This window comes from Osmerus mordax, unplaced genomic scaffold (assembly GCF_038355195.1).
Source record: "Osmerus mordax isolate fOsmMor3 unplaced genomic scaffold, fOsmMor3.pri Scaffold_153, whole genome shotgun sequence".
Taxonomy (NCBI): Eukaryota; Metazoa; Chordata; class Actinopteri; order Osmeriformes; family Osmeridae; genus Osmerus; species Osmerus mordax.
In genome coordinates, this window is record NW_027120465.1 from 1,250 (window position 1) to 29,022 (window position 27,773).

The 27,773-nt window shown below is 51.6% G+C and overlaps 1 protein-coding gene across 2 annotated transcripts; it reads left to right on the forward strand.

Annotated features, from left to right (window-relative positions):
• Positions 1 to 26,872, forward strand: LOC136939174 (attractin-like protein 1; the record flags this gene model as incomplete). Of its 2 annotated transcripts, none has more annotated exon segments than XM_067232017.1 (10): positions 1 to 218; positions 1,634 to 1,771; positions 4,941 to 5,034; positions 7,689 to 7,741; positions 7,865 to 7,959; positions 8,164 to 8,242; positions 9,780 to 9,937; positions 15,364 to 15,425; positions 17,983 to 18,061; positions 26,764 to 26,872. In XM_067232017.1, coding segments are annotated over 10 exon segments (1,035 nt in total). In that variant the 5' UTR covers positions 1 to 28.
• Between the last annotated feature and the right edge of the window lie 901 nt (positions 26,873 to 27,773).

The window sequence follows — 27,773 nt, forward strand, 5'->3', positions numbered from 1 at the left end:
CTCGGGGCTGCGTACGTGTGTGGGTTGTATGGAGCAGCCAGAGTGTGGCTGGTGTGAGGACCCCAGCAGCACGGGGAGGGGCCAGTGTGTGGAGGGCTCCTACCGAGGGCCCATGAAGGGCCCAAGCCAGACCCAGACCACCTCCCAGGACATGACCCTGGAGCCAGGCTTGTGCCCCAAGGAGAAGGGCTACGAGTGGGCTTTCATCCACTGCCCTGGTGAGAACATCCCCACACAGACACACACACACACACACACACACAGCAGAGCATGAAGGCCTACTCCTGGGGTGTAAGTCGACCCTTCCTGGCCTTGACACACACTCACACAGTTCCTCATGTTTCATATTGAATGAAACCTGGTCTGGTGTGGGATGCAGGGTTCAGGAATCCCAACATTCAGTAATGTAAGACCCCCCTCCCTCTTCCCTCCCCCCCCCCCCCCCCCCCCCCTTCCAGTAACCTCCAGGACCGTGGTTCTCATGTAAACTCTGCTACACACACATCCTAGTACGGACGCGCCTAGCCAGGCGCCATGTTAGCTGAGTTAGGTCTAATGTGGAGGTCACTTGAATTTCCTTCCCACTAACTCACCACATACAAGGTAGCGGGTTGTTCTGACGTGGTGTCAGACTCTGACCACGTGGTGTAACGTGTGGTCTCTCTCCCCAGAGTGCCAGTGTAACGTGTGGTCTCTCTCCCCAGAGTGCCAGTGTAATGTGTGGTCTCTCTCCCCCAGTGTGCCAGTGTAACGTGTGGTCTCTCTCCCCAGAGTGCCAGTGTAACGTGTGGTCTCTCTCCCAGCGTGCCAGTGTAACGTGTGGTCTCTCTCCCCAGCGTGCCAGTGTAACGTGTGGTCTCTCCCCCAGTGTAACGTGTGGTCTCTCTCCCCAGTGTAACGTGTGGTCTCTCTCCCCAGCGTGCCAGTATAACGTGTGGTCTCTCTCCCCAGAGTAACGTGTGGTCTCTCCCCCAGTGTAACGTGTGGTCTCTCTCCCCAGTGTAACGTGTGGTCTCTCCCCCAGTGTAACGTGTGGTCTCTCTCCCCAGTGTAACGTGTGGTCTCTCTCCCCAGTGTAACGTGTGGTCTCTCTCCCCAGCGTGCCAGTGTAACGTGTGGTCTCTCTCCCCAGTGTGCCAGTGTAACGTGTGGTCTCTCTCCCCAGTGTAACGTGTGGTCTCTCTCCCCAGCGTGCCAGTGTAACGTGTGGTCTCTCTCCCCCAGTGTGCCAGTGTAACGTGTGGTCTCTCTCCCCAGTGTGCCAGTGTAACGTGTGGTCTCTCTCCCCAGCGTGCCAGTGTAACGTGTGGTCTCTCTCCCCAGCGTGCCAGTGTAACGTGTGGTCTCTCTCCCCAGCGTGCCAGTGTAATGTGTGGTCTCTCTCCCCAGCGTGCCAGTGTAACGTGTGGTCTCTCTCCCCAGTGTAACGTGTGGTCTCTCTCCCCAGCGTGCCAGTGTAACGTGTGGTCTCTCCCCAGCGTGCCAGTGTAATGTGTGGTCTCTCTCCCCAGCGTGCCAGTGTAATGTGTGGTCTCTCCCCAGCGTGCCAGTGTAACGTGTGGTCTCTCTCCCCAGTGTAACGTGTGGTCTCTCTCCCCAGCGTGCCAGTGTAACGTGTGGTCTCTCTCCCCAGCGTGCCAGTGTAACGGACACAGCTCCTGTGTGAACGGCAGCGTGTGTGAGCAGTGCCGTAACCTTACCACCGGGCAACACTGCCAGACCTGCATGCCCGGTTACCATGGAGATCCCACCAACGGGGGGAAGTGTCAAGGTGAGTAAGGCAGAGTGGTAGCTGCTGCAGGAAGGGGGGCCACATGATGGAGTCTCACTGCTGTGGTTCTGACTGCCAGCAGGGGGCAGTGTTGTCTGTTGGTAGACATCCTGTAGACATGGTAGAGGTCATGTAGACATGGTAGAGGTCATGTAGACATGGTAGAGGTCATGTAGACATGGTAGAGATCCTGTAGACATGGTAGAGATCCTGTAGACATGGTAGAGGTCCTGTAGACATGGTAGAGGTCCTGTAGACATGGTAGAGGTCCTGTAGACATGGTAGAGGTCCTGTAGACATGGTAGAGGTCCTGTAGACATGGTAGAGATCCTGTAGACATGGTAGAGGTCCTGTAGACATGGTAGAGGTCCTGTAGACATGGTAGAGGTCCTGTAGACATGGTAGAGGTCCTGTAGACATGGTAGAGGTCCTGAGGTATCTGTTTGAGGCCCAGGTCTGCTGGGTTATGAATAGCGTTCTTGAGTGCTGTCTCTCCTACCTCTGCTGTATGTGCAACTTGTATTCACACACACACAAACACACACCCACGTACACACACACACACTCTCTCCCTGTCCCTCTCTTTCTCTCACACACACTCTCCCTCGCTCTCTCCCACTCAAACACACACACTTTCCCTGTCTCTCTCTCACACACTCTCACACACTCTCACACGCACACAAAGGAAGGCAAAAAAATGCCCTCCCTCCATGTCCCTGTCTTTGTGTGTGATTAGGTTGGGCTTGGAGGTAAGTGGGGTGAGCTCATGCCTCTTCCCTGTAAAGCGAGCCTGGCTGTGTGAGTGTGTCCAGGTGTATGCTCAAGGTAATCCTTCTAACAGCCTTTCAGTGGTCAGAGTCAAAGCGGTCTGTGTTATCCAGGTTTAGGGTTACAAGCCGTGTTATCCAGGGTTAGGGTTACAAGCCGTGTTATCCAGGGTTAGGGTTACAAGCCGTGTTATCCAGGGTTAGGGTTACAAGCCGTGTTATCCAGGGTTAGGGTTACAAGCCGTGTTATCCAGGGTTAGGGTTACAAGCCGTGTTATCCAGGGTTAGGGTTACAAGCCGTGTTATCCAGGGTTAGGGTTACAAGCCGTGTTATCCAGGGTTAGGGTTACAAGCAGTGTTACCCAGGGTTAGGGTTAGAAGCTGTGTTACCCAGGGTTAGGGTAAGAAGCTGTGTTACCCTAGCCTGGTCCTAACCAGACTAGGGTAAATCGCTAGCGTTTGCCAATTCCTTCACCACTACTGTAACAGATCTATCTGCCGTAGCTGGAAAATCAAACTGTTCCCGAACCCCGTGGGAAGGAGGGCCACAACATCATGACCACCAACAAAACTCAGCAAAATTTGTTCTTGCTCTGGCTTTAGCTTATGGATATTCGGCAGTGTTGCCACAACGGACCGAATGGCTTCGCTCGCATCTTTCTCCGCCGCCATTACGGAACTACAACACAAACTAGCGCACAACATCAACGTCATCGTTCTCAGCCACTCCCTCTGTTCGCTGATTGGCCCGTTGACAATCAACCTGTAAAATCTGACTTACTTACCGAATGGCCAGACCTAGTACAGAAGCAAAATCAAAATTGAGCGGAAGTACGTAGGAGGACAGAGCCAGGCTAGTGTTACCCAGGGTTAGGGTTAGAAGCTCTGTTACCCAGTGTTAGGGTTAGAAGCTGTGTTACCCAGTGTTAGGGTTAGAAGCTGTGTTACCCAGTGTTAGGGTTAGAAGCTGTGTTACCCAGTGTTAGGGTTAGAAGCTGTGTTACCCAGTGTTAGGGTTAGAAGCTGTGTTACCCAGTGTTAGGGTTAGAAGCTGTGTTGCCCAGGGTTAGGGTTAGAAGCTGTGTTATCCAGGCGTGGTTCTGTGTTCCAGGTGTGCTGCTGTTTATCTGCTAGCGTTGTTATTCAGTAAGCAGATGACAGTCTCATGTTCATAGATAAACCTGTTTGGTTATGGTTAAGTGATGGGGTCAGGTGGTGGGGTCAGGTGGTGGGGTCAGGAGGTGGGGTCAGGTGATGGGGTCAGGTGGTGGGGTCAGGAGGTGGGGTCAGGAGGTGGGGTCAGGAGGTGGGCTCAGGTGGTGGGGTCAGGTGATGGGGTCAGGAGGTGGGGTCAGGAGGTGGGGTTAGGTGATGGGGTTAGGTGATGGGGTTAGGTGATGGGGTCAAGAGGTGGGGTCAGGAGAACTTCAGTGTAAAGGCCTCTATGATCTTGATTTTTGAAGGCCCGTTCACATCACCTGGTAATACTGGCCAGGTGATGTTTACCTGCTTGGCCCTGGGCAGTCGTCCACTCCCAGACGTCAAGCAGGACAGCTCTTTAAAAACGGAAACCAGAGAAGGGAGGGAGAGGATAGGTTTTGAGGGAGAGGAGGGCAGTGGAGAGGTGAGGAGGGAGGGAGAGGAAAGGGGAGGGGAGAAGAGGAAGGGAGAGGATAGTTTTGGAGAGGAGAGGTGGAGAGAGAGGATAAAAGGTCCGTATGTCTCATGATCTCAAACTCCACTGCTGATCTCTCTCTCTTCACCCCCCCTCCCCCATTTCAGTATCAGTTGTGACTGTGTTGTGACTGTGTGTTGTGACTGTGTGTTGTGACTGTGTTGTGACTGTGTGTTGTGACTGTGTGTTGTGACTGTGTGTTGTGACTGTGTGTTGTGACTGTGTGTTGTGACTGTGTGTTGTGACTGTGTGTTGTGACTGTGTGTTGTGACTGTGTGTTGTGACTGTGTGTTGTGACTGTGTTGTGACTGGGTTGTGACTGGGTTGTGACTGGGTTGTGACTGGGTTGTGACTGTGTGTTGTGACTGTGTGTTCTGACTGTGTTGTGACTGTGTGTTCTGGCTGTGTTGTGACTGTGTGTTCTGACTGTGTTGTGACTGTGTGTTCTGACTGTGTGTTGTGACTGTGTGTTGTGACTGTGTGTTCTGACTGTGTTGTGACTGTGTGTTCTGGCTGTTTTGTGACTGTGTGTTGTGACTGTGTTGTGACTGTGTGTTGTGACTGTGTGTTGTGACTGTGTTGTGACTGTGTTGTGACTGTGTTCTGACTGTGTTCTGACTGTGTTGTGACTGTGTGTTGTGACTGTGTTGTGACTGTGTGTTGTGACTGTGTGTTGTGACTGTGTTCTGACTGTGTTCTGACTGTGTTGTGACTGTGTGTTCCTCAGCCTGTAAGTGTAATGGCCATGCCGGCGTGTGCCAGGTTCAGACTGGGAAGTGCTTCTGCACCACCAAGGGCATCAAAGGAGACCACTGCCAGCTGTGAGTATTACACACTACTACTACTCTCATCACCCTGCATCAGTGTAAACAGAGTGTGCAGGTTAGCTACTCTCATCACCCTGCATCAGTGTAAACAGAGTGTGCAGGTTAGCTACTCTCATCACCCTGCATCAGTGTAAACAGAGTGTGCAGGTTAGCTACTCTCATCACCCTGCATCAGTGTAAACAGAGTGTGCAGGTTAGCTACTCTCATCACCCTGCATCAGTGTAAACAGAGTGTGCAGGTTAGCTACTCTCATCACCCTGCATCAGTGTAAACAGAGTGTGCAGGTTAGCTACTCTCATCACCCTGCATCAGTGTAAACAGAGTGTGCAGGTTAGCTACTCTCATCACCCTGCATCAGTGTAAACAGAGTGTGCAGGTTAGCAGGCTTGTTCTCCTGCTGCACACTCAGCTGTTTTGGTACAGCTCCTCCCTGCAAGCACCACACTCCTCACTCTCTAATACCCCTAATGGTGCTGGAGGCACAGGTCACACACACACACACACACACACACACCATTGCACACACACACCATTGCACACACACACCATGACATACACACACACACACTTCTGAAGGGATAGTGTGACGAATCCACACTATGCAGAGGCTTTGGAGGGATTCTGGGCCTTGTATGTACTGTATTTGTGTTCTGCATTTCCTGCAGTGATGTAGGGTGATGACTAAAGGTCTCTGTGTTACAAGTGTTTGTGTGTGTGTGTTTGTGTGTGTGTCATTGTGTAGAGAGAGCAGATGTCCATCTATTAGACCATGTCACCAAATCCCGACGTTTCATTGGCTGTGGTGTCTCTGCAAAAAAGATATTTCCAGTGATGATGTAGCTGAAGAACCTTGTAGTGGTGCGAATCTTCCCTCATCCTACTGAACACACACACACACACACACACAAAGACATACACACACCCCATTAAAGCAGCAAAATAATGGGCTCAATAATGAGTCAGAATAAGTCTGCCTCGGAGCTCTCTGATACGTGGCTTTGAGCACGACATACATACTGACCTGCTGCTGCTGGACTGACCTGCTGCTGGACTGACCTGCTGCTGCTGGACTGAGCTACAGAGCAGGTTCTGAGGAGGTTCTGACCCGGTTGTGACCCGGTTGTGAAGAGGTTCTGACCCGGTTGTGAAGAGGTTCTGAGGAGGCATGTTAGCCCGGCCCAGCTCAGCCTGTTGTTCCCAACAGAGCTGGTTTACTGCTGCTTGGCTGAAAGTGCTATTAGCTTTACCGGAGCACACGTCATGTTCACAGTACTACATGTGAGGGGATGTGTGTGTGTCAGATTACATTAAGATGCAGCAGAGTGTGTGTGTCCACAAGCGTGCCTGTATTGGCATGAAGGTCTGCTCTTAGTGTAGATTACATTACGATATTGCGGAGTAGAGTGTGTGATGTACTGCGTGCAGTAGGTGTGTGCATGCAGTAGGTGTGTGTGTGTGCGTGCGTGCAGTAGGTGTGTCTATAGTGTGTGTGTGTGTGCGTGCGTGCAGTAGGTGTGTCTATAGTGTGTGTGTGTGTGCGTGCGTGCAGTAGGTGTGTCTATAGTGTGTGTGTGTGTGCGTGCGTGCAGTAGGTGTGTCTATAGTGTGTGTGTGTCTGCGTGAGAGAGCAGCTTATTGAGGGGAGGTTATGAGAGAGAGACAGGGTGAGTAGCAGAGTGCTGATCGGCTGACGACACCAAGGGACGTCTTCTGTCAGACGCAAGAACAGGACACCACGTCCCAATGTCACATGTCCCCCTGCTCACACACACGCTCATACACACACACACACCCTCCCTTTCTCACACAAACACACACACACTTATGCACATGATCACACACAGAGTATTTAAGAGCTTGCTCAACAGTTTGAGCCGTGATGCAGTCACACACACAGGAAGTGTAACTGAGTTGAGTCAGTGTAAACCCCGCCCACCTGCGAGGTGATGCAAACATCACAGAGCTATCTCTCTCTCTGGTGGTGTAGCTGTGTGTGAGAGGGGGGGTCGTTGGGTGAGTCAGAGGACCTTGGTTAGAATCCCAAAGAGGGTGAGAGAGACAGGAAGTGACGCTGACGAGGGAAGCTATGACACCTGTCACATGACACCTGTCACATGACACACATGGAAGGAGCTTCAAAAAGTTAGGAGCTCCAAAAAATATTAAGGAGCGCCACAACTAAAATGTTTTTTATAGATTTATTTATCTTTAGTTAGCTCCCTGTCTCGTAGCAACACAGTGCTGTGACGAGGAGTGACTAATATTAACCATCTCAAATCTGCATTCAAGTTTAGAACGTAAAGATTACATTCTCACGTTCGCCGTGAGACTCACGCATTTCAACCATTTCAATCTTTCACGCAACACCTTGTATTTCTCACGCTGAGAGACTGTGTTGTTGGATGGTCATGTGACTGTGTGGTTGGAGGGTCATGCTGGGTTAAGTAGGAGATAAGCCCTCCTCTTCTCTCTGTCTGAGACCCTGGTAGGAACATGTCTGTTATCTGTCCATGCTCTCATTCACCTCCTCCCTCTCTCCTCTCCTCCCTCTCTCCTCTTCTCCTCCCTCTCTTCTCTTTCTCTACTCTGCTGTGATCTCCTCTTCTCTCCTTCTCCTCTCTCTCTTCTCTCTGTCTCTTTATTGCAGTTGTGACTCAGAGAACCGTTACCTTGGCAACCCCCTGAGAGGAACCTGTTACTGTGAGTATCTTCTAGTGCCTGTACACACACACACACACACACACACACACACACACACATGGGCAGTAGGCTGGGGTAGGTAGAGGGTAGAATACCAGTTTACCTGTCCTCTCTCCTGAACAGACAACCTGCTAATAGACTACCAGTTCACCTTCAGCTTGCTGCAGGAGGATGACCACCACTACACAGCCATCAACTTCATGGCCACGCCTGAACAGGTGAGACCAGCTTGACTGGGACGTGTCTCATCTTGCTGGCTGACTGAAGGGCTGTTTGAGAGAGGTGGCTTTTGTGTGAGTCAGTCAGAGGACCCTGGTTCGAATCCCGGAGCGGGGCTGTGAGGGAGGGAGTGCTGCTGACAGAGGTCTGGTTCTTCAGGGTCGCTGTCTGGTGCTGATGTGTGTTTGACCTTTGTCTTGTAGACCAACAAGAACCTGGACATGTCCATCAATGCATCCAACAACTTCAACCTCAACATCACCTGGTCCGTGGGATCCACAGGTAACGTGTGTGTGTGTGCGCGGGCTGCAGAGGTGGGAACCAGGACGGTGAGATGTTCTGCAGTCAACTGTCCTGCTCTCGCTCTCTCTCTCCTCCTGCTCTCTGTCCTCCTTTTGTCTCTCTTCTTCTTTCCCCCATCTCTCTCTCTCCTCCTTCTCTCTCCTTCTTCTCAACCCCACTATCTCTCTCATCTTTCTCTCCCCCCCATCTCTCTCTGTCTCTCCCTCTGTCTCTCTCTCTGTCTCTCTCCCTCCCATCTCTCTGTCCCTCCCATCTCTCTCTGTCTGTCTCTCTCTCTGTCTCTCTCCCTCCCATCTCTCTCTGTCTCTCTCTCTGTCTCTCTCCCTCCCATCTCTCTCTGTCTCTCCCTCTGTCTCTCTCTGTCTCTCTCCCTCCCATCTCCCTCTGTCTCTCTCTCTCTCTGTCTCTCTCCCTCCCATCTCTATCTGTCTCTCCCTCTGTCTCTCCCTCCCATCTCTCTCCCTCCCATCTCTCTCTGTCTCTCTCTCTGTCTCTCTCCCTCCCATCTCTCTCTGTCTCTCTCTCTGTCTCTCTCCCTCCCATCTCTCTCTGTCTCTCTCTCTGTCTCTCTCTCTGTCTCTCTCTCTGTCTCTCTCTCTGTCTCTCTCCCTCCCATCTCTCTCTGTCTCTCTCTCTGTCTCTCCCTCCCATCTCTCTCTCCCTCTGTCTTTGTGACAGTGACATTTTCCCTCCTCTTAAGCGGGTTAACCTCCCTCGCTCCCTCCTCCACCTCGACCTTCTCTCAACGCTGTCATTAATATTAGGAGCTGGTTCCCCCTCCTTCAGAGATACTCTCGCCTCGGAGAATAGGTACCCCTCACAATCGCCAAGACAACAGCCTCTGAATTGTGGGGCTGATGTGTCTTCGGCGGTGTGATTTCAATTAAGATAAACGTGCTCACGTAGATGTGCTCCAGCTGTCATCTGAACTCTTTTGTTTCAGAGCGATGGCTCTGAATGGTGATGTTTCATACCAGCTCAATGGCTGAGGAATTCAAACGGCTTCAAGATAGATGGACAATGTGACGTCTTTGTGAAGTTATTGAAGTGTTTCAAGTAAAAAAAAAAAAAAAAAATATTTAAAGAAAACCATTGATTGAGTGCTATACTTGCAGTATCTCAAATGGGTGTTTCAGAAGTTGTGCTTGAGGAAGAGTCCGTGTTCGTTAAACATCTTTCAGAATGTCTTTGTATTTCTCAAACCACTTGCAATCAATAGTAACCATGTGAGCTTTCTGAGTTGTCACTATACTTCCCCATGGGTGCTAACATCTGACTGGACTGCAGTCTACCTCAGGGGGGCGGAGTGTTGGACGGGCTAGGTACCTGTGGTTGGGTTAGACTTGTGGTGGTTGAGACAATACTCAACAATAAGCTCAACAATATAAATAAAACAGTCGATATGCTTCAGTCCGTGGAGGTGTTTACCTGATAGCTGCTGTAAGGTGTGTGTGTGTGTGTCTGAGGTGTGTGAGGCTACTGAGGGCTGCTGTGTTCCTGCTGTGTTCCTCTGTAGCTGGGACAGTGTCTGGAGAGGAGGTACCCATCGTCTCCAAAACCAACATCAAGGAGTACCGAGACAGCTTCTCCTGCGAGAAGTTCACCTTCAGGAGCAACCCCAACATCACCTTCTACGTGTATGTCAGCAACTTCTCCTGGCCCATTAAAATACAGGTACACTTCTGTGTTTGTGTGTGTGTGTAACCCTGAACTGGACCATGACCCTAATCTGGTCAAAAATGTAAATACTAAAAGGTTGTTGCTGCTAAACTTAGATCTAACATGGTTACTTGGAGGAACCCCAGAATGAGAGCTTAATCTCCTGTGGTTACCGTGCTGGGGGCACAGCTGGGTTTGACATGAGAGAGCGAAGCCTCATTGAACAGTTTCCTGCTCTGTTCTCATCAGACAGCCTGACATACATCACCATGACAACACTTAATGACCCTCCCCAGCCCATAGACATTATTTAGATTTGTGCTGAAACAACGATGAAACACTTCCACAAAATACTCCTGGTTTAAGGCCTATGCACAATGAGTCCGAAATCCGTGTCCGAAATGTTCGCACGTAAAAAAATAATAAATACAACCTCACGTTATGTCAATCACGCTTACACACTGCCTCCAAAACTTTTGTTCGATTTTCTGCGTTTTTCGCTTCCATAGCCAGCATTTTGAGAGTTTTTTTGACAATTCAGAGCCACCAAATTTTTAGGCTGACGTTTACGAAAAAACGCATACAATGTATGCGCACTCAGTGTGCAAAGACCTTCAGTCTTATGATCCATAACATTGCAGAAGCTCTGTGGTGACGGGTGGACTGGTGGACTGGGAGGGTGGCAGGAGGGCAGAGATGGATCTGATCTGAGGAGAAACATGGAGGCAGCAGTCTCATGTGAGGCAGCAGTCTCATGTGAGGCAGCAGTCTCATGTGAGATGTGGAGCCCTCGCAGTGAGACGGCTGTCTGAGACATGATTGATATCGACAGGTTGCACACACACACTGCCCACACACACTGCTCACAGACACACACACACACGGTTACTTCACAGCTCACACACACACTGCCCACACACACTGCTCACAGACACACACACACACGGTTACTTCACAGCTCACACACACACTGCCCACACACACTGCTCACAGACACACACACACACGGTTACTTCACAGCTCACACACACAGAGTTGCTGACTGAGAGTTCTTCTTTGCTAGGTGTGGAAAGTAATTTCACTTTAAAGGTTTTATGGAACCTTTCCACAACACTAGTTCTCTCAAAAAAAAGGAACATTTGTTTATATGTATGATTTAGTGTATATGTATGATATTACTGTTGTATGATATCAGTGTATATTAGGGGTGGGAATCTTTTGGTACCTCACAATTAGATTCAAATTGATTCTTAGGGTCACGAATCGATTAAAAATCGATTCGATTATGTATTTTTTAAGTAAATTTTTACATTTGTGAATCGATGTGAATCACTAGAAGACTGAATCGCGGTTCAAATGTGAATTAAAAAAAATTCCCCCCACCCCTAGTGTATATATATAATATTAGTGTATATGTATAATATTAGTGTATATGTATGATATTAGTTTACTGCTGCTATGGTGAGCTGCAGGTGCTGTAGTGGAGGAAACAGGCAGAGGTCAAAGGTCGATCTGTGTTCCACTCTGCCTGTGCTACCAGCGTTGTCATGTCAACGCCCTGCCCTGATCTGGATTACAGGGAGGTGCATCTGTGTCAGGGGTTAATGGACTAACAATTATATTCATGTGTTCATTAAGAAGACACTTTTATCCAGAAGGCAAAGGAGGGATTTGAACCCAGGACATTCCCAGTCAGATGTCCTGCTGTGCTCTAGCCACGGCTCATGGAGAGCCAGAAGGAGAGTGTTGTGTCGTCAGAGTGACCTCTGACCTCTGCCCTCTGACCTCTGTCCTCCCGACAGGGGCAGCAGAAGCAGTGTGTCAGGCAGTGTGCAGGCGGCCGGACGGGGTCCCTGCAGGGGGAGGGTAGAGCTGCCAGGGTGTGGATGGATGGTCCTGCAGGGGAAGGGTAGAGCTGCCAGGGTGTGGATGGATGGGCCTGCAGGGGGAGGGTAGAGCTGCCAGGGTGTGGATGGATGGTCCTGCAGGGGGAGGGTAGAGCTGCCAGGGTGTGGATGGATGGGCCTGCAGGGGGAGGGTAGAGCTGCCAGGGTGTGGATGGATGGTCCTGCAGGGGGAGGGTAGAGCTGCCAGGGTGTGGATGGATGGTCCTGCAGGGGGAGGGTAGAGCTGCCAGGGTGTGGATGGATGGTCCTGCAGGGGGAGGGTAGAGCTGCCAGGGTGTGGATGGATGGTCCTGCAGGGGGAGGGTAGAGCTGCCAGGGTGTGGATGGATGGGCCTGCAGGGGGAGGGTAGAGCTGCCAGGGTGTGGATGGATGGTCCTGCAGGGGGAGGGTAGAGCTGCCAGGGTGTGGATGGATGGTCCTGCAGGGGGAGGGTAGAGCTGCCAGGGTGTGGATGGATGGTCCTGCAGGGGGAGGGTAGAGCTGCCAGGGTGTGGATGGATGGTCCTGCAGGGGGAGGGTAGAGCTGCCAGGGTGTGGATGGATGGTCCTGCGCTCCAGACTGAAGATCTCAGCTGTGATTGAGGACAGTGTTCCTGCAGAGCGGGCGGAGATGCTGATATTGATTTTTATATTTGCTTTTTCCATCCTTTCCATGGCGTGTTAGATGAGCATCCCAGGGCAGGATGGTGTCTGAGGTCAGTCCATCTCCTCAGGGCTGCCTACAGCCACCCTTCTGTCAGATTACCCACACTGCACCAGTCTCTTGGTGACCGTGGGGGAGGAGTCCTTAAATGTAATGTCTCCGGTTAAGGGCTTGTCTGTCTCTATCCGAGCCGCTCTGAGCAGGACGCAGAGGGAGGGGCTGGGCGGAGAGGGAGGGAGGGGCCGGATGGAGAGCGGTCACATGAGACGAGGGTGTAAGGAGCCTGCAGCTTCTAGAAACATCCGAAACAGGAGAGGGGAAGAGCTGTCCCTGCAGGCGCGCGGACACCTGATCGTCCAGAGCTTCACCGCTCTGCACTGATACATGTAGGGTCCCCCCCTCTCTGTTCTCCTCTGATCCCCCTCTCCTCTCCTCTACCCTTCCCCTGTATTCCTTCAGATGATTGTCTGGCTGTTATTCTGTACCAGCGATCCCATTCTTCATGTTGCTCTACAGTTTTGGGGCAATTCCATTCAATTTCCAAAAATCACTGGAAATTCAATAGGTTTAATTGAGACAGTCCTTTTCAGATAGAGTGGGTACTTTTCCATCAGCTGTATTTCTCCTTGAATCAGAGGAATTGAAATGAAGTGGCCCCAGATGTATTGGTTTGACCCGGTCTAACCTGGAGGGAGCGCAGCAGATGGTTCTGTGAGGGCGTGCGGCTCGTTACCGACACACCTTCACAGCTGATCAGCTGCTGCTGTTGTGCTCTTAATGAGGTTTGGTCTGTGATTCAACGAGCTACTTGGAACAGGTTTGCGATGATAAAATCAAACAAAAGCTTATTTGTGTACGCCTTTTTGACTAGGAGTCACAGAGGGCTTCACACCTGAAGACACAGACCGACCCAGTCACCACCCACACCTCATCCCCCCCCTCCTGTCCCTAAAACACATACTTTTCCAGTCATTTCTGAAACGAATGAGTCACATTGTGAAAACAAGTGTGGGGTTTTCTGGGCTCAATGGCTTTTTAGTGTCTTTAGATCTGTCAGCTCCGGGGACGGTTTCAGACAGCTTCCTGCTGACAGGAAACACTGTCTGAGCTGACGTGCAAACAGCAGTCTTTCTAATGTCGGACAGTTGTCATGCGTAGAGGCATGACCTGTACTCGCTCCACGTCACACAGCCTGGAGCTGTTTCAGCTGCTTCTCTGCAGATCCACGTTGATGACCTTTAGAGGACCAATCAGCTCCTCTGTCCGTATTGACCTATCAACATGGAGCACAGCAGTGTTGTGCACGTTCATACCTCTCATGAATTAGTTCAATGTTCAGTTCATACAAGTAAATATGAATCGTTCACGTTCATAATTTACCATTTAAATTGTGAACTAGTTCATAGTTCAGTTCATTTCATATTTTTAAGGTGTGTGTTTACTGTGTGTAAAAATCCTGCAAAAATTAATAAGGTGCATCAGATCAGATGTAGTCGCTGAGTCTGCGTCTCTGCTTTCACTTGCCATTTTTATGAGACTGAGAGCTGTTGTCTTGGAATACGTTTCTTGTTTGGTCTACGTGTGTGCGATGAATCATGGGTAACGTAGTGCGAAGTCGAGTTAGTTGGTTTAGGTTAGGCTACATACCAAAACGGGCACTGAGCAACAACATGGTGCAAGCATTCAATTTAGACAGCGTCTCTCCTCAGGAGAAGGAAAACATTCCGTAACGTATGCATTCAGTTCATCGTTTAAAAAACCCCCACAACACTGGAGCACAGGAACTTAACCCTTCCACCACGCCACAGACACCAGCGGAGAAATGTCAGGACAGATTTAGTGTTGTGGAGTTAGGCGGAGTCCTTTCTACACTTATATCCTTATCTGTTTCACACACACACACCTGTAATCTATCTCAACACTGAATGTGAGTACACATGCTCATACTGTCCTAAATTCAAGCAACAGTTTGAACATCGTGCCCTCCCACTCCCAGTCCCCTCCCACTCCCCTCCACTCCCCTCCCAGTCCCCTCCCACTCCCCTCCACTCCCACTCCCCTCCACTCCCCTCCCACTCCCCTCCACTCCCCTCCCAGTCCCCTCCCAGTCCCCTCCCAGTCCCCTCCACTCCCCTCCCAGTCCCCTCCCCTCCCACTCCCCTCCACTCCCCTCCACTCCCCTCCCAGTCAAGGCTGCATTCCTTAGTTGCTGTAGGAGTGAGTAACAGCATCCGTGGTGTGAGGTTGGGGCCTCCTGAACGAGATGTTATGACGGGCATTTCAATTGTGTACACACAATGACTTCCCAGTGGCTAGAAATTCCACCATGACTCTCCATCACCTGCAAGCTGGCCCCCAGCTCTATGCAGCCACGGTTCAGACAGGAAAGTTCCCCCAGAGGTCTGAGGCTGTGGTGGAGGCTGTGGTGGAGGCCGTGGTGGAGGCCGTGCTGGAGGCCGTGCTGGAGGCGTGGTGGAGGCGTGGTGGAGGCCGTGGTGGAGGCGTGGTGGAGGCGTGGTGGAGGTGTGGTGGAGGTGTGGTGGAGGCCGTGGTGGAGGCCGTGGTGGAGGCCGTGGTGGAGGCCGTGGTGGAGGTGTGGTGGAGGCCGTGGTGGAGGCCGTGGTGGAGGCCGTGGTGGAGGTGTGGTGGAGGTGTGGTGGACGTGTGGTGGACGTGTGGTGGACGTGTGGTGGACGTGTGGTGGAGGTGTGGTGGAGGCCGTGGTGGAGGTGTGGTGGAGGCCGTGGTGGACGTGTGGTGGAGGTGTGGTGGAGGCATGGTGGAGGCGTGGTGGAGGTGTGGTGGAGGTGTGGTGGACGTGTGGTGGAGGTGTGGTGGTCAGATTTAGAGTTATGAGCTCAGTATGAATCCTCTTTGTCTTCCTCCACAGATTGCCTTCTCCCAACACAACAGCATCATGGACCTGGTCCAGTTCTTCGTGACGTTCTTCAGGTGAGTGTTTGGGATTGAAGGTCCAAAACCTTCTCCCTCAGGCTAGAGGGAATTGGATGTGGGTGTGTGTGTGTGTCTCTAAAGAGTTGCTGCTCCCCATTAGAGAGACATAGAGAGACAGACATAGAGAGACAGACATAGAGAGACAGACATAGAGAGACAGACATAGAGAGACAGACATAGAGAGACAGACATAGAGAGACAGACATAGAGAGACAGACATAGAGAGACAGACATAGAGAGACAGACATAGAGAGACAGACATAGACAGACATAGAGAGACAGACATAGAGAGACAGACATAGAGAGACAGACATAGACAGACAGATGCTAACCGTGCTGGCCAGGCAGCTATCAGCCCCTGCATCACATCACCTACATTAGCTCCAGTCAGGCTCCGGGCGGGGGGGTTATCGCTGCCTGGGTGATGGACAGCTGCCAAAGATCATCGCTCCAGCCTGGGCCTTCATCCCCCCAGCTTCTCTCTGTACCTCAGGGCCCGGTGGTGGTGGTGGTGGGGGGGGGGGGGGGGGGGGGGGGGGGGTTTTCATTCTGCTCTAAAAACCCAGTTGGAGAAATATGTTGAAAGAGGCTGACAGCTGGGTGTGCCTGCCTCGTCCACAGGGCTGTTATTAAGAGAGATGCTGCCCAATTATGAGCCAGCTCCTGTTGCAGACGTCACTGCTGGGCCCTGAAAGAGCAGTTGATTAAGAAAATGTTGTTTCTAAAAGTGGAAATGACAGGGTGTTTAATGCAGGCTAAGGGAAACTCCATTACCTCTGCAGCCTCTGCAGGGAAAAGGGTTTCATTTTTCTTCAAATTAAAGCACTTTCTTTGTTTCCGCCAAACATTTAATCTTTTCTGAGTCAAAGGATTCAGACCAGACCCTCGTTCAGACCACACCCTCCATACATTTACATTTATGCATTTAGCAGACGCTTTTATCCAAAGCGACTTCCAAGAGAGAGCTTTACAAAAGAGCATAGGTCACTGATCATAACAACGAGATAGCCCCAAACTTTGCGAGCAGCCAAAACATGAAGCATACATTGTGGAAAACCAAATAAGTGCCAAAGGGAAGAACCATAAGAGCATGCAGTTAAACAAGTTACAATTGAACAACATGAAACTCCCCACAAGAGTGCAAGAGTGTACCTGTAGAAAAAAACAATCAACAGTCAAAATATTTCACAGCGAGTACAAGAATTTGAAACCTCCCTCTCAACTTCCCTCTAAATGGTTAACCGTTTTCAACCGTGCATGTGTGGTCTGCATTCAGTCTGCACATTTATTTTTTCGATTACTTTCGAAGTGTCGTCCGGTTAGATATTCCGAGCTCTGTGAAAACGTGCTTCCTTCAGCATCTCCCAATGTTCCCTACCGGTCCATGTTTACCTGACGGCCATTTTGGATCTGTTTTAGTCAGAAATGTTGTCACACATGAGGGAATGTGACTGAGGTCTGAATCTGTTTTGAGAAACAGACTGCTGAGGAGATTGCTGTAGGGAGATGTGGCTTCTTGCGGAGGAATGGAGGGTAGGAGGAATGGAGAGGGAGAGGGAGGGTGGGAAGAATGGAGAGGGAGAGGAGGGTGGGAGGGAATGGAGAGGGAGAGGAGGGTGGGAGGAGAGGAGGGTGGGAGGAATGGAGAGGGAGAGGAGGGTGGGAGGAATGGAGAGGGAGAGGAGGGTGGGAGGAATGGAGAGGGAGAGGAGGGTGGGAGGAGAGGAGGGTGGGAGAATGGAGAGGGAGAGGAGGGTTGGAGGAAATGGAGAGGGAGAGGAGGGTGGAGGAATGGAGAGGAGGGTGGGAGGAATGGAGAGGAGGGTGGGAGGAATGGAGAGGAGGGTGGGAGGAATGGAGAGGAGGGTGGGAGGAATGGAGAGGGAGAGGAGGAGGGTGGGAGGAATGGAGAGGGAGAGGAGGAGGGTGGGGAGGAATGGGACAGGGAGAGGAGACGGGGGGAGGTGGGGCGTGTCACTTTCTCTATTCAGTCACACTACTCTCACTCTCAGAGAGAGAGAGAGAGGGGGAGGGGGGGGGTGCCCTGGTGGTCTCTGGGAGGTTTTGTAAGTGACTCATTAACTGGGTGCAGAGGAACACTAGCTTCATCTGTGTAATTTCTGCTAATGAACAGACTCACTCGACCTGCGTTCCTTACAGGGGGTTGTGTGAGTGTGTGTGTGTGTCAGCATGATGGGGGGGGGGGGGGGGGGGGGGGGGGGGGTTATGGACCAGCACAGACAGGCCCTGGATGAAAGCATCACATCTAACACAAGCTTTCTGTTCCTTCACAACAAATTGAATCATTCAAGTCTCCCGGCATTATCTTCAGACGTGTCAGAGATGCAGCGTTCCTCTTAGACTGGGTGAAATGTGTTTACCAAGAAGCACATATCTCTGTGAGGCTCCTGGAACCCCTAACCCTCCTGGAGGGTCTGAGAGGGGGGGGCTGTGTTGGTGTGTGTATGTTTCTCTGTTGGTGTGAAAGAAGAAAGCTGGGACTTGTAGTCCCCAGGATCTGTAGTTCTGACGCCCATGTTTCCTGTGTCCCCAGCTGCTTCCTGTCGCTGCTGCTGGTGGCGGCCGTGGTGTGGAAGATCAAGCAGACCTGCTGGGCATCCAGACGCAGAGAGGTGAGACCCGACGACCCTCACCATGACCTTTAACCCTAACCCAGACGCAGAGATGTGAGACCCAACGACCCTCACCCTGACCCCTAACCCAGCAGAAGGAGAAGAGAGACAAAAGGAGAGAGAGAGCAGGAAAAAGGAAATTGAAAGAGTTCATATGAAAGATTGGAAGGGTAAAAGGGAGATTTGAATAGATGTGGAGCAGATGAGAGAAGATGGCTGTGAAAGAGAAGTTTGAGAAGGGAGGAGGCAGGTCTGATGCTAGAGGCAGGGAGGGAGGAGGCAGGTCTGATGCTAGAAGCAGGGAGGGAGGATGCTGGAGGGAGGAGGCAGAGGGAGGGAGGGAGGAGGCAGGCAGGGCAGAGGAAGGGAGGCGGCAGCATACAAAATGGTGTCTGCTGGGGAGAATGTCATTGCAGTCAGGTCCTGGTGCATCCACTTGAGTTTAATTTAATGCTCAGCCAACAGTGTGACCTGCAATTTACTAATAAGTGTATTATAGTTCCCATAATGCATTTCTCCTCTGCGATGGAGGGAGTTGACATTGATAATGAGGGGTCCAGTTGTCCTTATTTCTGTCTAATTGATATATGAGAATAAACATGAGTGATGACTGCCCTGACTTAGAGCAGGCCTTGTCTGGAATCACAGCCAATAAGGATTAATATGAGCAGATGGCCTGCTGTCATTACCATCCTGCTCCCCCCCCCCCCTCCCCTCCCCCCCCCCCCCCCCCCCCCCCCCCCTATGGAGCTCCAGATCAAACAGGGAAATGTCTGTGATATTGTATTAACAATAGAACAAGGTTTTATCATTGTGTGTGCAACTCTGCTTTGTGCTGTTTGCTGTGAGGAGGAGACGCTTGGTCATCTCAGCTAGATGTTCTGAGAGCACCACAGATGAACCCTCTCCTGTGTTGGGGGAGGGGGAGAGGTGCTGTTCCTGCCGGCCTCCCCTCGTCCTGGCCAGGCTGTGTGGAGGCCCCTGGCGTCTGCAGCTATCAGGCACGGACAGGGGCCCACATCATCTGTCCTGCTCACACTTGTTCCCTTAAAGTTCCAAGGAAGGAAACTAGTTGGTTTCACCAAACACCCTCAAACAGACCAGGAGATGAATCATGGATGCTCCCTGGAGAGAGCTCTCCTAAGGGTGTGTGTGTGTGCGCGCGTGTGTGTGTGTGTGTGTGTGCGTGCGTGAGGTAATGGTTCAGGAAGGGAGTCTGGAAATGCCTAACCGCTTTCAAAGCTGGTCACACTTTCTAAGAACCAGCCTGTGACTCAAATGTGTGTCGGCACTGTACCTTGGAGATTCTACATTTCACTACATTCCAACTATCTGGCTTGTCTGTCTCTCCGTCGGTCTGTCTGTCTCCTCGTCTGTCTGTCTGTCTCCTCTTCTGTCTCCTCTTCTGTCTCCTCTTCTGTCTCCTCGTCTGTCTCCTCGTCTGTCTCCTCGTCTGTCTCCTCGTCTGTCTGTCTATCTCCTCGTCTGTCTGGTCTGTCTCCTCGTCTGTCTGTCTGTCTTTTCGGTCTGTGTGCTCTGGGAGTAAGCCACCGGACTCCATTAAGGAGGATAGGAGGATCAGCTGTTAATATGTAACCAGATCAGCTGTAAATATGTAACCAGATGATCAGCTGTTAGTCAAACAGCCCTGAATTGAGCCCCTCTCCCTGAATCTGCCCCATCCTGTCTGCTGAGGATCCTCTCAGTCTCATACCAGACCAAAGGAAGAGGAAAAACTCCCAGAATTAAGTGTTTCCAGTATAAATCATGATTCCCCCCCGTAGATTTTTGAAGGTATATTGAGCAGCTTTTTAATAGAGTTCTAATCCTCAATGGCAGGCAACATGAGATCTGTATGGTCTGTATTAAACCCTGACCCACAGGGTGTGAAGGCAGGGTTAATTAGGGAACACTTGGGGAAATGGTCCCTCTTGATGTGTCTTGTGGCTGAATGATTGGGCCATTATTCGGTCATTACTGCTTTTGAGCGTCAAATGGCATGTAACCCCCCCGGCCTCTCTGAGAGCTTTGTTCAGTTGAGGGGCGGAGAGACGAGCAGTTCTCTAAGCTGCAGGATGACATGGACACGTGGACATGTGGACACTCTCACTGTCCCAGAGAGCTGTCTGTCTCCCTGTTCCCAGAGAGCTGTCTGTCTCCCTGTCCCCAGAGAGCTGTCTGTCTCCCTGTCCCCAGAGAGCTGTCTGTCTCCCTGTTCCCAGAGAGCTGTCTGTCTCCCTGTCCCCAGAGAGCTGTCTGTCTCCCTGTCCCCAGAGAGCTGTCTGTCTCCCTGTTCCCAGAGAGCTGTCTGTCTCCCTGTCCCAGAGAGCTGTCTGTCTCCCTGTTCCAGAGAGCTGTCTGTCTCCCCTGTCCCCAGAGAGCTGTCTGTCTCCCTGTCCCCAGAGAGCTGTCTGTCTCCTGTCCCCAGAGAGAGCTGTCTGTCTCCCTGTCCCCAGAGAGCTGTCTGTCTCCTGTCCCCAGGAGAGCTGTGGTGTCTCCCTGTCCCCAGAGAGCTGTCTGTCTCCCTGTCCCCAGAGAGCTCCAATTCAAAGTGAATTGTGTTAGGACTGAAGCTCTGTTAGGACCTGAAGCTCTGTTAGGACTGAAGCTCTGTTAGGACTGAAGCTCTGTTAGGACTGAAGCTCTGTTAGGACTGAAGCTCTGTTAGGACTGAAGCTCTGTTAGGACTGAAGCTCTGTTAGACTGATGCTCTGTTAGGGACTGAAGCTCTGTTAGGACTGAAGGCTCTGTTAGGACTGAAGCTCTGTTAGGACTGAAGCTCTGTTAGGACTGAAGCTCTGTTAGGACTGAAGCTCTGTTAGGACTGAAGCTCTGTTAGGACTGAAGCTCCCAGGTTATTGAGTCATGCTAAGCTACGTAGCTCATGTTTGGACTTCACTCAAGCATGAGGAAAACAAGGATAATGACCAGCCCCCGGCTGTTCTGCGCCCGTCCCAGGGACCGGGACAGGGAAACGGCTAGAACACGCAAACAGCAGTTTGAGGTTCAGTTGAACTTATTACTGGTATGGAATTGCAGTGATTGGAATCTTTATCATGCTACTGTGTTTTAGCGAGTCAGAACAGATCATGCTGAATGAGACAGTGCATGTTGTGGGCTTGCTTGGTTGTCTGTGTGTGTGTCTCCATGTTTAACATGCAGCAGAATTAACAGTGCAAGGATGAGATAAACAAGAGCCAGTGCTTTTTTTCTATGCAAACATTCAGTCGTGTCTTGAACTTCCACCTTCATCAGAAATCGACACCAGCGATTCGGTTTGAATGACAAACCCCAGTCAAAAACAAACTAAGTTAGCTAACCACTCATCCTCACCAGTTACAATTGATTTCCATCAATCTGTGGTCTAAGTTGAGTGGAAACATCTGGCTTTAATCAATAGTTTAGCCAGGCAGCTGAGGCGCTGCACAGGACAGTGACTTGGAGCGGATTTACGAGTCTAGCAGAGCTCAAGTACCGCTAACTTATGTTGACTCTCACTGTTCCCCGAGAGCTGTCTGTCTCCCTGTCCCAGAGAGCTGTCTGTCTCCCTGTCCCCAGAGAGCTGTCTGTCTCCCTGTCCCCGAGAGCTGTCTGTCTCCCTGTCCCCAGAGAGCTGTCTGTCTCCCGGTCCCCAGAGAGCTGTCTGTCTCCCTGTCCCCAGAGAGCTGTCTGTCTCCCTGTCCCCAGAGAGCTCCAATTCAAAGTGAATTCAGAGGGAAGGTAAACATCATGAAGTAGAATGTGTGATGTCCAGTGAGCCGGGGTGCTGCTAAGCTTGATAGTCCACCATGTCCCCAGAGGGGCCTGGAGGAGTTAGGTCCACCATGTCCCCAGAGGGGCCTGGAGGAAGATAGTCCACCATGTCCCCAGAGGGGCCTGGAGGAGTTTAGTCCACCATGTCCCCAGAGGGGCCTGGAGAGTTAGGTCCACCATGTCCCCCAGAGGGGCCTGGAGGAGTTAGGTCCACCATGTCCCCAGAGGGGCCTGGAGGAGTTTAGTCCACCATGTCCCCAGAGGGGCCTGGAGGAGTTAGGTCCCACCATGTCCCCAGAGGGGCCTGGAGGAGTTAGGTCCACCATGTCCCCAGAGGGGCCTGGAGGAGGATAGTCCACCATGTCCCCGAGGGGCCTGGAGGAGGATAGTCCACCATGTCCCAGAGGGGCCTGGAGGAGTTTAGTCCACCATGTCCCAGAGGGGCCTGGAGGAGGATAGTCCACCATGTCCCCAGAGGGGCCTGGAGGAGGATAGTCCACCATGTCCCCAGAGGGGCCTGGAGGAGGATAGTCCACCATGTCCCCAGAGGGGCCTGGAGGAGTTTAGTCCACCATGTCCCAGAGGGGCCTGGAGGAGGATAGTCCACCATGTCCCCAGAGGGGCCTGGAGGAGGATAGTCCACCATGTCCCAGAGGGGCCTGGAGGAGGATAGTCCACCATGTCCCCAGAGGGGCCTGGAGGAGGATAGTCCACCATGTCCCCAGAGGGGCCTGGAGGAAGATAGTCCACCATGTCCCCAGAGGGGCCTGGAGGAGTTAGGTCCACTATGTCCCCAGAGGGGCCTGGAGGAGTTAGGTCCACCATGTCCCCAGAGGGGCCTGGGCCAGGATGAGCACCTATGCTGAGCACATTCAAGACTTTTCCCAGAGAACAAAGATGGCTGCTTTTTTGGACAACACTCACTCTTACCAAATTAATCAAGTATTGAAGCCATCCCCAGCTGGGCCCTGTTATCACAGAGCTGGACGACTGCAGACTGCTTGGACACCTCGAAAACAGCCTGCTATTGGACAGTTGTTAATTAGTTTTGCAGAATCTTTTTTGCAGCTATTGTTCATAACTTAGTATTCATTTCTACAGCCTCTCTGTGAACGTACTGGCTTTGATGAGTGTGTTCTTTCCTCTCTGATGCGCTGGAAACCTCCCCACTCATGCACTGCTTCCACTACACCAGCCACATGACAACAAGCAGCTCTGGGGTGTGACATTTAGGATGGATGTTGGTGGATTTTAAACTTTGTGTTTAAAACCGTCTATCTAGTTTTTCACAGCCTGCAACACTTCTTAGTGGTATTGGTCTGTGGAAAGGGCAAAAGCCCTCATTTAGAATTATAGTCCCCATCAGAAATGTGTTGGGAGCTCTTGGGGTTCTTAATGTGTGATTGTACACATCTCACTCTCCCATGGAGTTGGGATTTGAAGTTTTAACATCAAGGTCGTATAGGGGGGGGAAAAGAATACGAAAAATCAATCTCTGGATCAATCTCAATTTCACATAGGGAATGCTTTCTCCTTGCTTCTCCTGCCTGAGGGGATGTTTTGAAAGTGTTTCAACAGAGGAACAATTACATGGATTTGACCTGAACTTTCCCACTCCCTCTGCATTGTCTGTTATTGAGGGAGTGATGAGAATGATAAACAGCACAGAATAGTCTGCGTGTTATGAGGTTTTTCTGCTCATACAGTATTGGACATGTGGGAACACACCTTGTCTGGTTCTGAAACATAATCAGACTTTTTTTAGATGGGTACAGATTAAACCTTCCAAGACGTATTTGCAAATATGAATGGTAACTTTATGATCAAGAACATCTGAATATTATAAAAAACACTAGTGACTGATAGAAGTAAATGTATCAGTTTGGAATTGCAGTAAAATATACAGTTATCTAACTTCAGACTCATCCCCCAGCCTCATCCCCCCAGCCTCATCCCCCCAGCCTCATCCCCCAGCCTTATCCCCCCAGCCTCATCCCCCCAGCCTTATCCCCCCAGCCTTATCCCCCCAGCCTTATCCCCCCAGCTCATCCCCCAGCCTTATCCCCCCAGCCTCATCCCCCAGCCTCATCCCCCAGCCTCATCCCCCCAGCCTCATCCCCCCAGCCTCATCCCCCTAGCTTTATCCCCCCAGCCTCATCCCCAGCCTTATCCCCCCAGCCTCATCCCACAAGCTTTATTCCCCCAGCCTCTCCCCCAGCCTCATCCCCCCAGCTTTATCCCCCCAGCCTAATCCCCCCAGCCTCATCCCCCCAGCCTTATCCCCCCAGCCTCATCCCCCAGCCTCATCCCCCAGCCTCTTCCCCCCAGCCTCATCCCCCAGCCTTATCCCCCAGCCTCATCCCCCAGCCTCATCCCCCCAGCCTCATCCCCCCAGCCTCATCCCCCAGCCTCATCCCCCCAGCCTCATCCCCCCAGCTTTATTCCCCCAGCTTTATTCCCCCAGCCTCATCCCCCCAGCCTCATCCCCCCAGCCTCATCCCCCCAGCCTCTCCCCCCAGCCTCATCCCCCAGCCTTATCCCCCAGCCTTATCCCCCAGCCTCATCCCCCCAGCTTTATTCCCCCAGCCTCATCCCCCCAGCCTCATCCCCCCAGCCTCTTCCCCCAGCCTCTTCCCCCCAGCCTCATCCCCCCCAGCCTTATCCCCCAGCCTCATCCCCCAGCTTTATTCCCCCAGCCTCATCCCCCAGCTCATCCCCCCAGCCTCATCCCCCAGCCTCATCCCCAGCCTCATCCCCCAGCTTTATTCCCCCAGCCTCATCCCCCCAGCTTTATTCCCCCAGCCTCATCCCCCCAGCCTCATCCCCCCAGCCTCTTCCCCAGCCTCATCCCCCAGCCTTATTCCCCAGCCTCATCCCCCAGCCTCATCCCCCCAGCCTCATCCCCCCAGCCTTATTCCCCCAGCTTTATTCCCCCAGCCTCATCCCCCCAGCCTTATTCCCCCAGCCTCCTCCCCCCAGCCTTATTCCCCCAGCCTCATCCCCCCAGCCTTATTCCCCCAGCCATATTCCCCCAGCCTAGTACAGTAGAAGGAGAACAGCATGATGGTCAGATGGCCCTAACCCTCTTACAGTAGGACACCTGTCCGGGGCAGAGTAGTGTTTGGGTCCTCATCACCAGGTCAGACTGTACCTCTACAGACAAACTCTTCATGCTGATTTGTCCAGAACATGAACTGAGTGTTGAGACCGACATGAGAGATCAAGACAGGACTTTTTTTAAGCGTAATTATCTTTAAATGGCTTCCAATCACTGTCATTACACCGGACATTTTGATCCTTGGTTGTCCGTGATTGGAGGATAATTCTCTGGCAGGAGCTTATGGTCAGACGTGATTGGTCTGGGTATGGAGGAGCCATCTGGAATAATACAACTAAACGCAATTGATTTCAGTCTCCTTCCTGCTGTGCTACTCTGTCACTGTAAGTGGCCCAACCCTCTAACACAGCACTCACACATCTCACACACATCTCTCACACATCTCTCACACATCTCACACAACATCTCTCACATCCACACATCTCTCACACATCTCTCACACATCTCTCACACATCTCTCTCAACATCTCTCACATCTCACACATCTCTCACACATCTCTCACACATCTCTCACATCTCACATCTCTCACACATCTCACACATCTCTCACACGTCACACATCTCACACAGCTGGAGACACTGGGAGCTGCCTTTCCATCTTGAATAGGTTCTTTTTTATAGGTTTTCTATTAATATATATATATCATATTATTTATATTTAGTACACTTTTGTGTGTGTGTGGAACTGGGTGGGTCATGCCGTCGCAGTAGCTTGCGGTGGTTGCTAATCTGTCAGACAATTAGAGCTTAATGCAGCCCTCTTCAGCTCATCGCAAATCCAATAGCAATCTGCGATGTCCTTGGCACCAGAATGGTGTTGCATTGAGATATTGATCAGCCACTGCGTCAGGAGGAACACTCAACACGTTCTGTTTTACAGTATTGATCAGCTCAAACAAGAGGACTAATTTCTGCTGTTTAATCTGCCAGCACAAGAGTCATCACAGGCTAGTGACTACCCAAACTCTCTTCTCCTTCTCTCGCGCTCTCTCGCTCTCTTTCTTTCTTTCTTTCGCTCTCTCTGTCTTCTCCTTCTCCCTCCCTCCATCCCTCTCTCTGGTCTGGAGCCCTGATTTGTTGCTCTGGTCTGGATACCTGATCTGTTGCCTGGTCTGGATTCCTGATCTGTTGCTCTGGTCTGGAGCTCTGATCTTTTGCTCTGGTCTGGATTCCTGATCTGTTTGCTCTGTCTGGAGCCCTGATCTTTTGCTCTGGTCTGGATTCCTGATCTGTTGCTCTGGTCTGGAGCCCTGATCTGTTGCTCTGTCTGGAGCCCTGATCTGTTGCTCTGGTCTGGATTCCTGATCTGTTGCTCTGGTCTGGAGCCCTGATCTGTTGCTCTGGTCTGGAGCCCTGATCTGTTGCTCTGGTCTGGAGCCCTGATCTGTTGCTCTGGTCTGGAGCCCTGATCTGTTGCTCTGTCTGGAGCCCTACAGTATGCTACAGTCTCACCCGTGTACGTGACACTATCCCGCGGCTCTACAGTACAACTCAAGGAAGCTTTGACGACCTCTCCTGAATACAGATGTCCAGACGATCAATGCCTGAATAATTACTGGTCATGCATATAAAGGCACAAGCAATTTCTCTCCAATTCATCTTGACTTGTGATTAGCCTGGTTCCTCAACCCTCTCCTCCCCCTCTCTTTCTCTCCCTTTCCCTCTCTCTCTCCCTATCTCTCTCTGGACTCTCTCACCCAACACTCCCTCCTCTCCTACTTCCTGTGGTCTTCCTCTGCCTCCCCTGCCTGCATCATCCAGCCGTCCTGCTCCTCCCTGTCCTCTGTCTCAAAGTCCTCCTCTCACATGTTCTCCCCCCTCCCCCCTGCAGCAGCTGATGAGGGAGAGGCAGCAGATGGCCAGCAGGCCGTTTGCCTCCGTTGCCGTGGCGCTGGACATCGGAGGCGGAGCAAACTGAGCTCCTATCTGGAGGGGTTGAGGTGAGTCACACACACACACACTCTCAAACCCCCCCACACACAAGCCTATACACTCAGTCATACTCAACCCACAAGCTCAGACACACACAAACACACACACTGCCTGCAGGCCCACCTAGGAGCAGCTCCTGATATAGAGTCCATTACCTGTAATGGATAAAGCTTTTAGAATATACTGATGCTGTTGGAATGCCCTCAGCGACATGAGGCAGAGCTGGGGCCTGTCCTCCTCTACCTCTACTGCTCTGTATAGAGCTGCTCTACTGCTCTGTATAGAGCTGCCTCTACTGCTCTGTATAGAGCTTCCTCTATCTCTACTGCTTTAGAGAGACCTGCCTCTAAGCTCTGAATAGAGCTGCCTCAACTGCTCTGCATAGAGCTGCCTCAATCTCTACTGCTTTAAAGAGAGCTGCCTCTACTGCTTTAAAGAGAGCTCCCTCTACTGCTCTGGAGAGAGCAGCCTCTACCTGCTCTGGAGAGAGTTGTCTCCTCCTCTACTGCTCTGGAGAGAGCTTCCTCTACTGCTCTGAGAGAGCTGTCTCTACTGCTCTGGAGAGAGCTGTCTCCTCCTTTATTGCTCTGGAGAGAGCTGTCTCTACTGCTCTGGAGAGGAGCTGCCTGTAGTGCTCTGGAGAGAACTACCTCTTCCTCTACTGCTCTGTATAGAGCTGCCTCTACTGCTCTGGAGAGAGCTTCCTCTACCTCTACTGCTCTGGAGAGAGCTGCCTCTTCCTCTACTGCTCTGTATAGAGTTTCCTCTACCTCTAATGCTCTGGGGAGAGCTGCAGTCGTTGTGGCGACCGTCATCGCAGCATGGCATCATCCATTAGAGAGCCGTGAAGCTGCACTCACCACTCATTATGGTCTGTCAGGGGACAACAGTCCTCAACCACCTGAACGC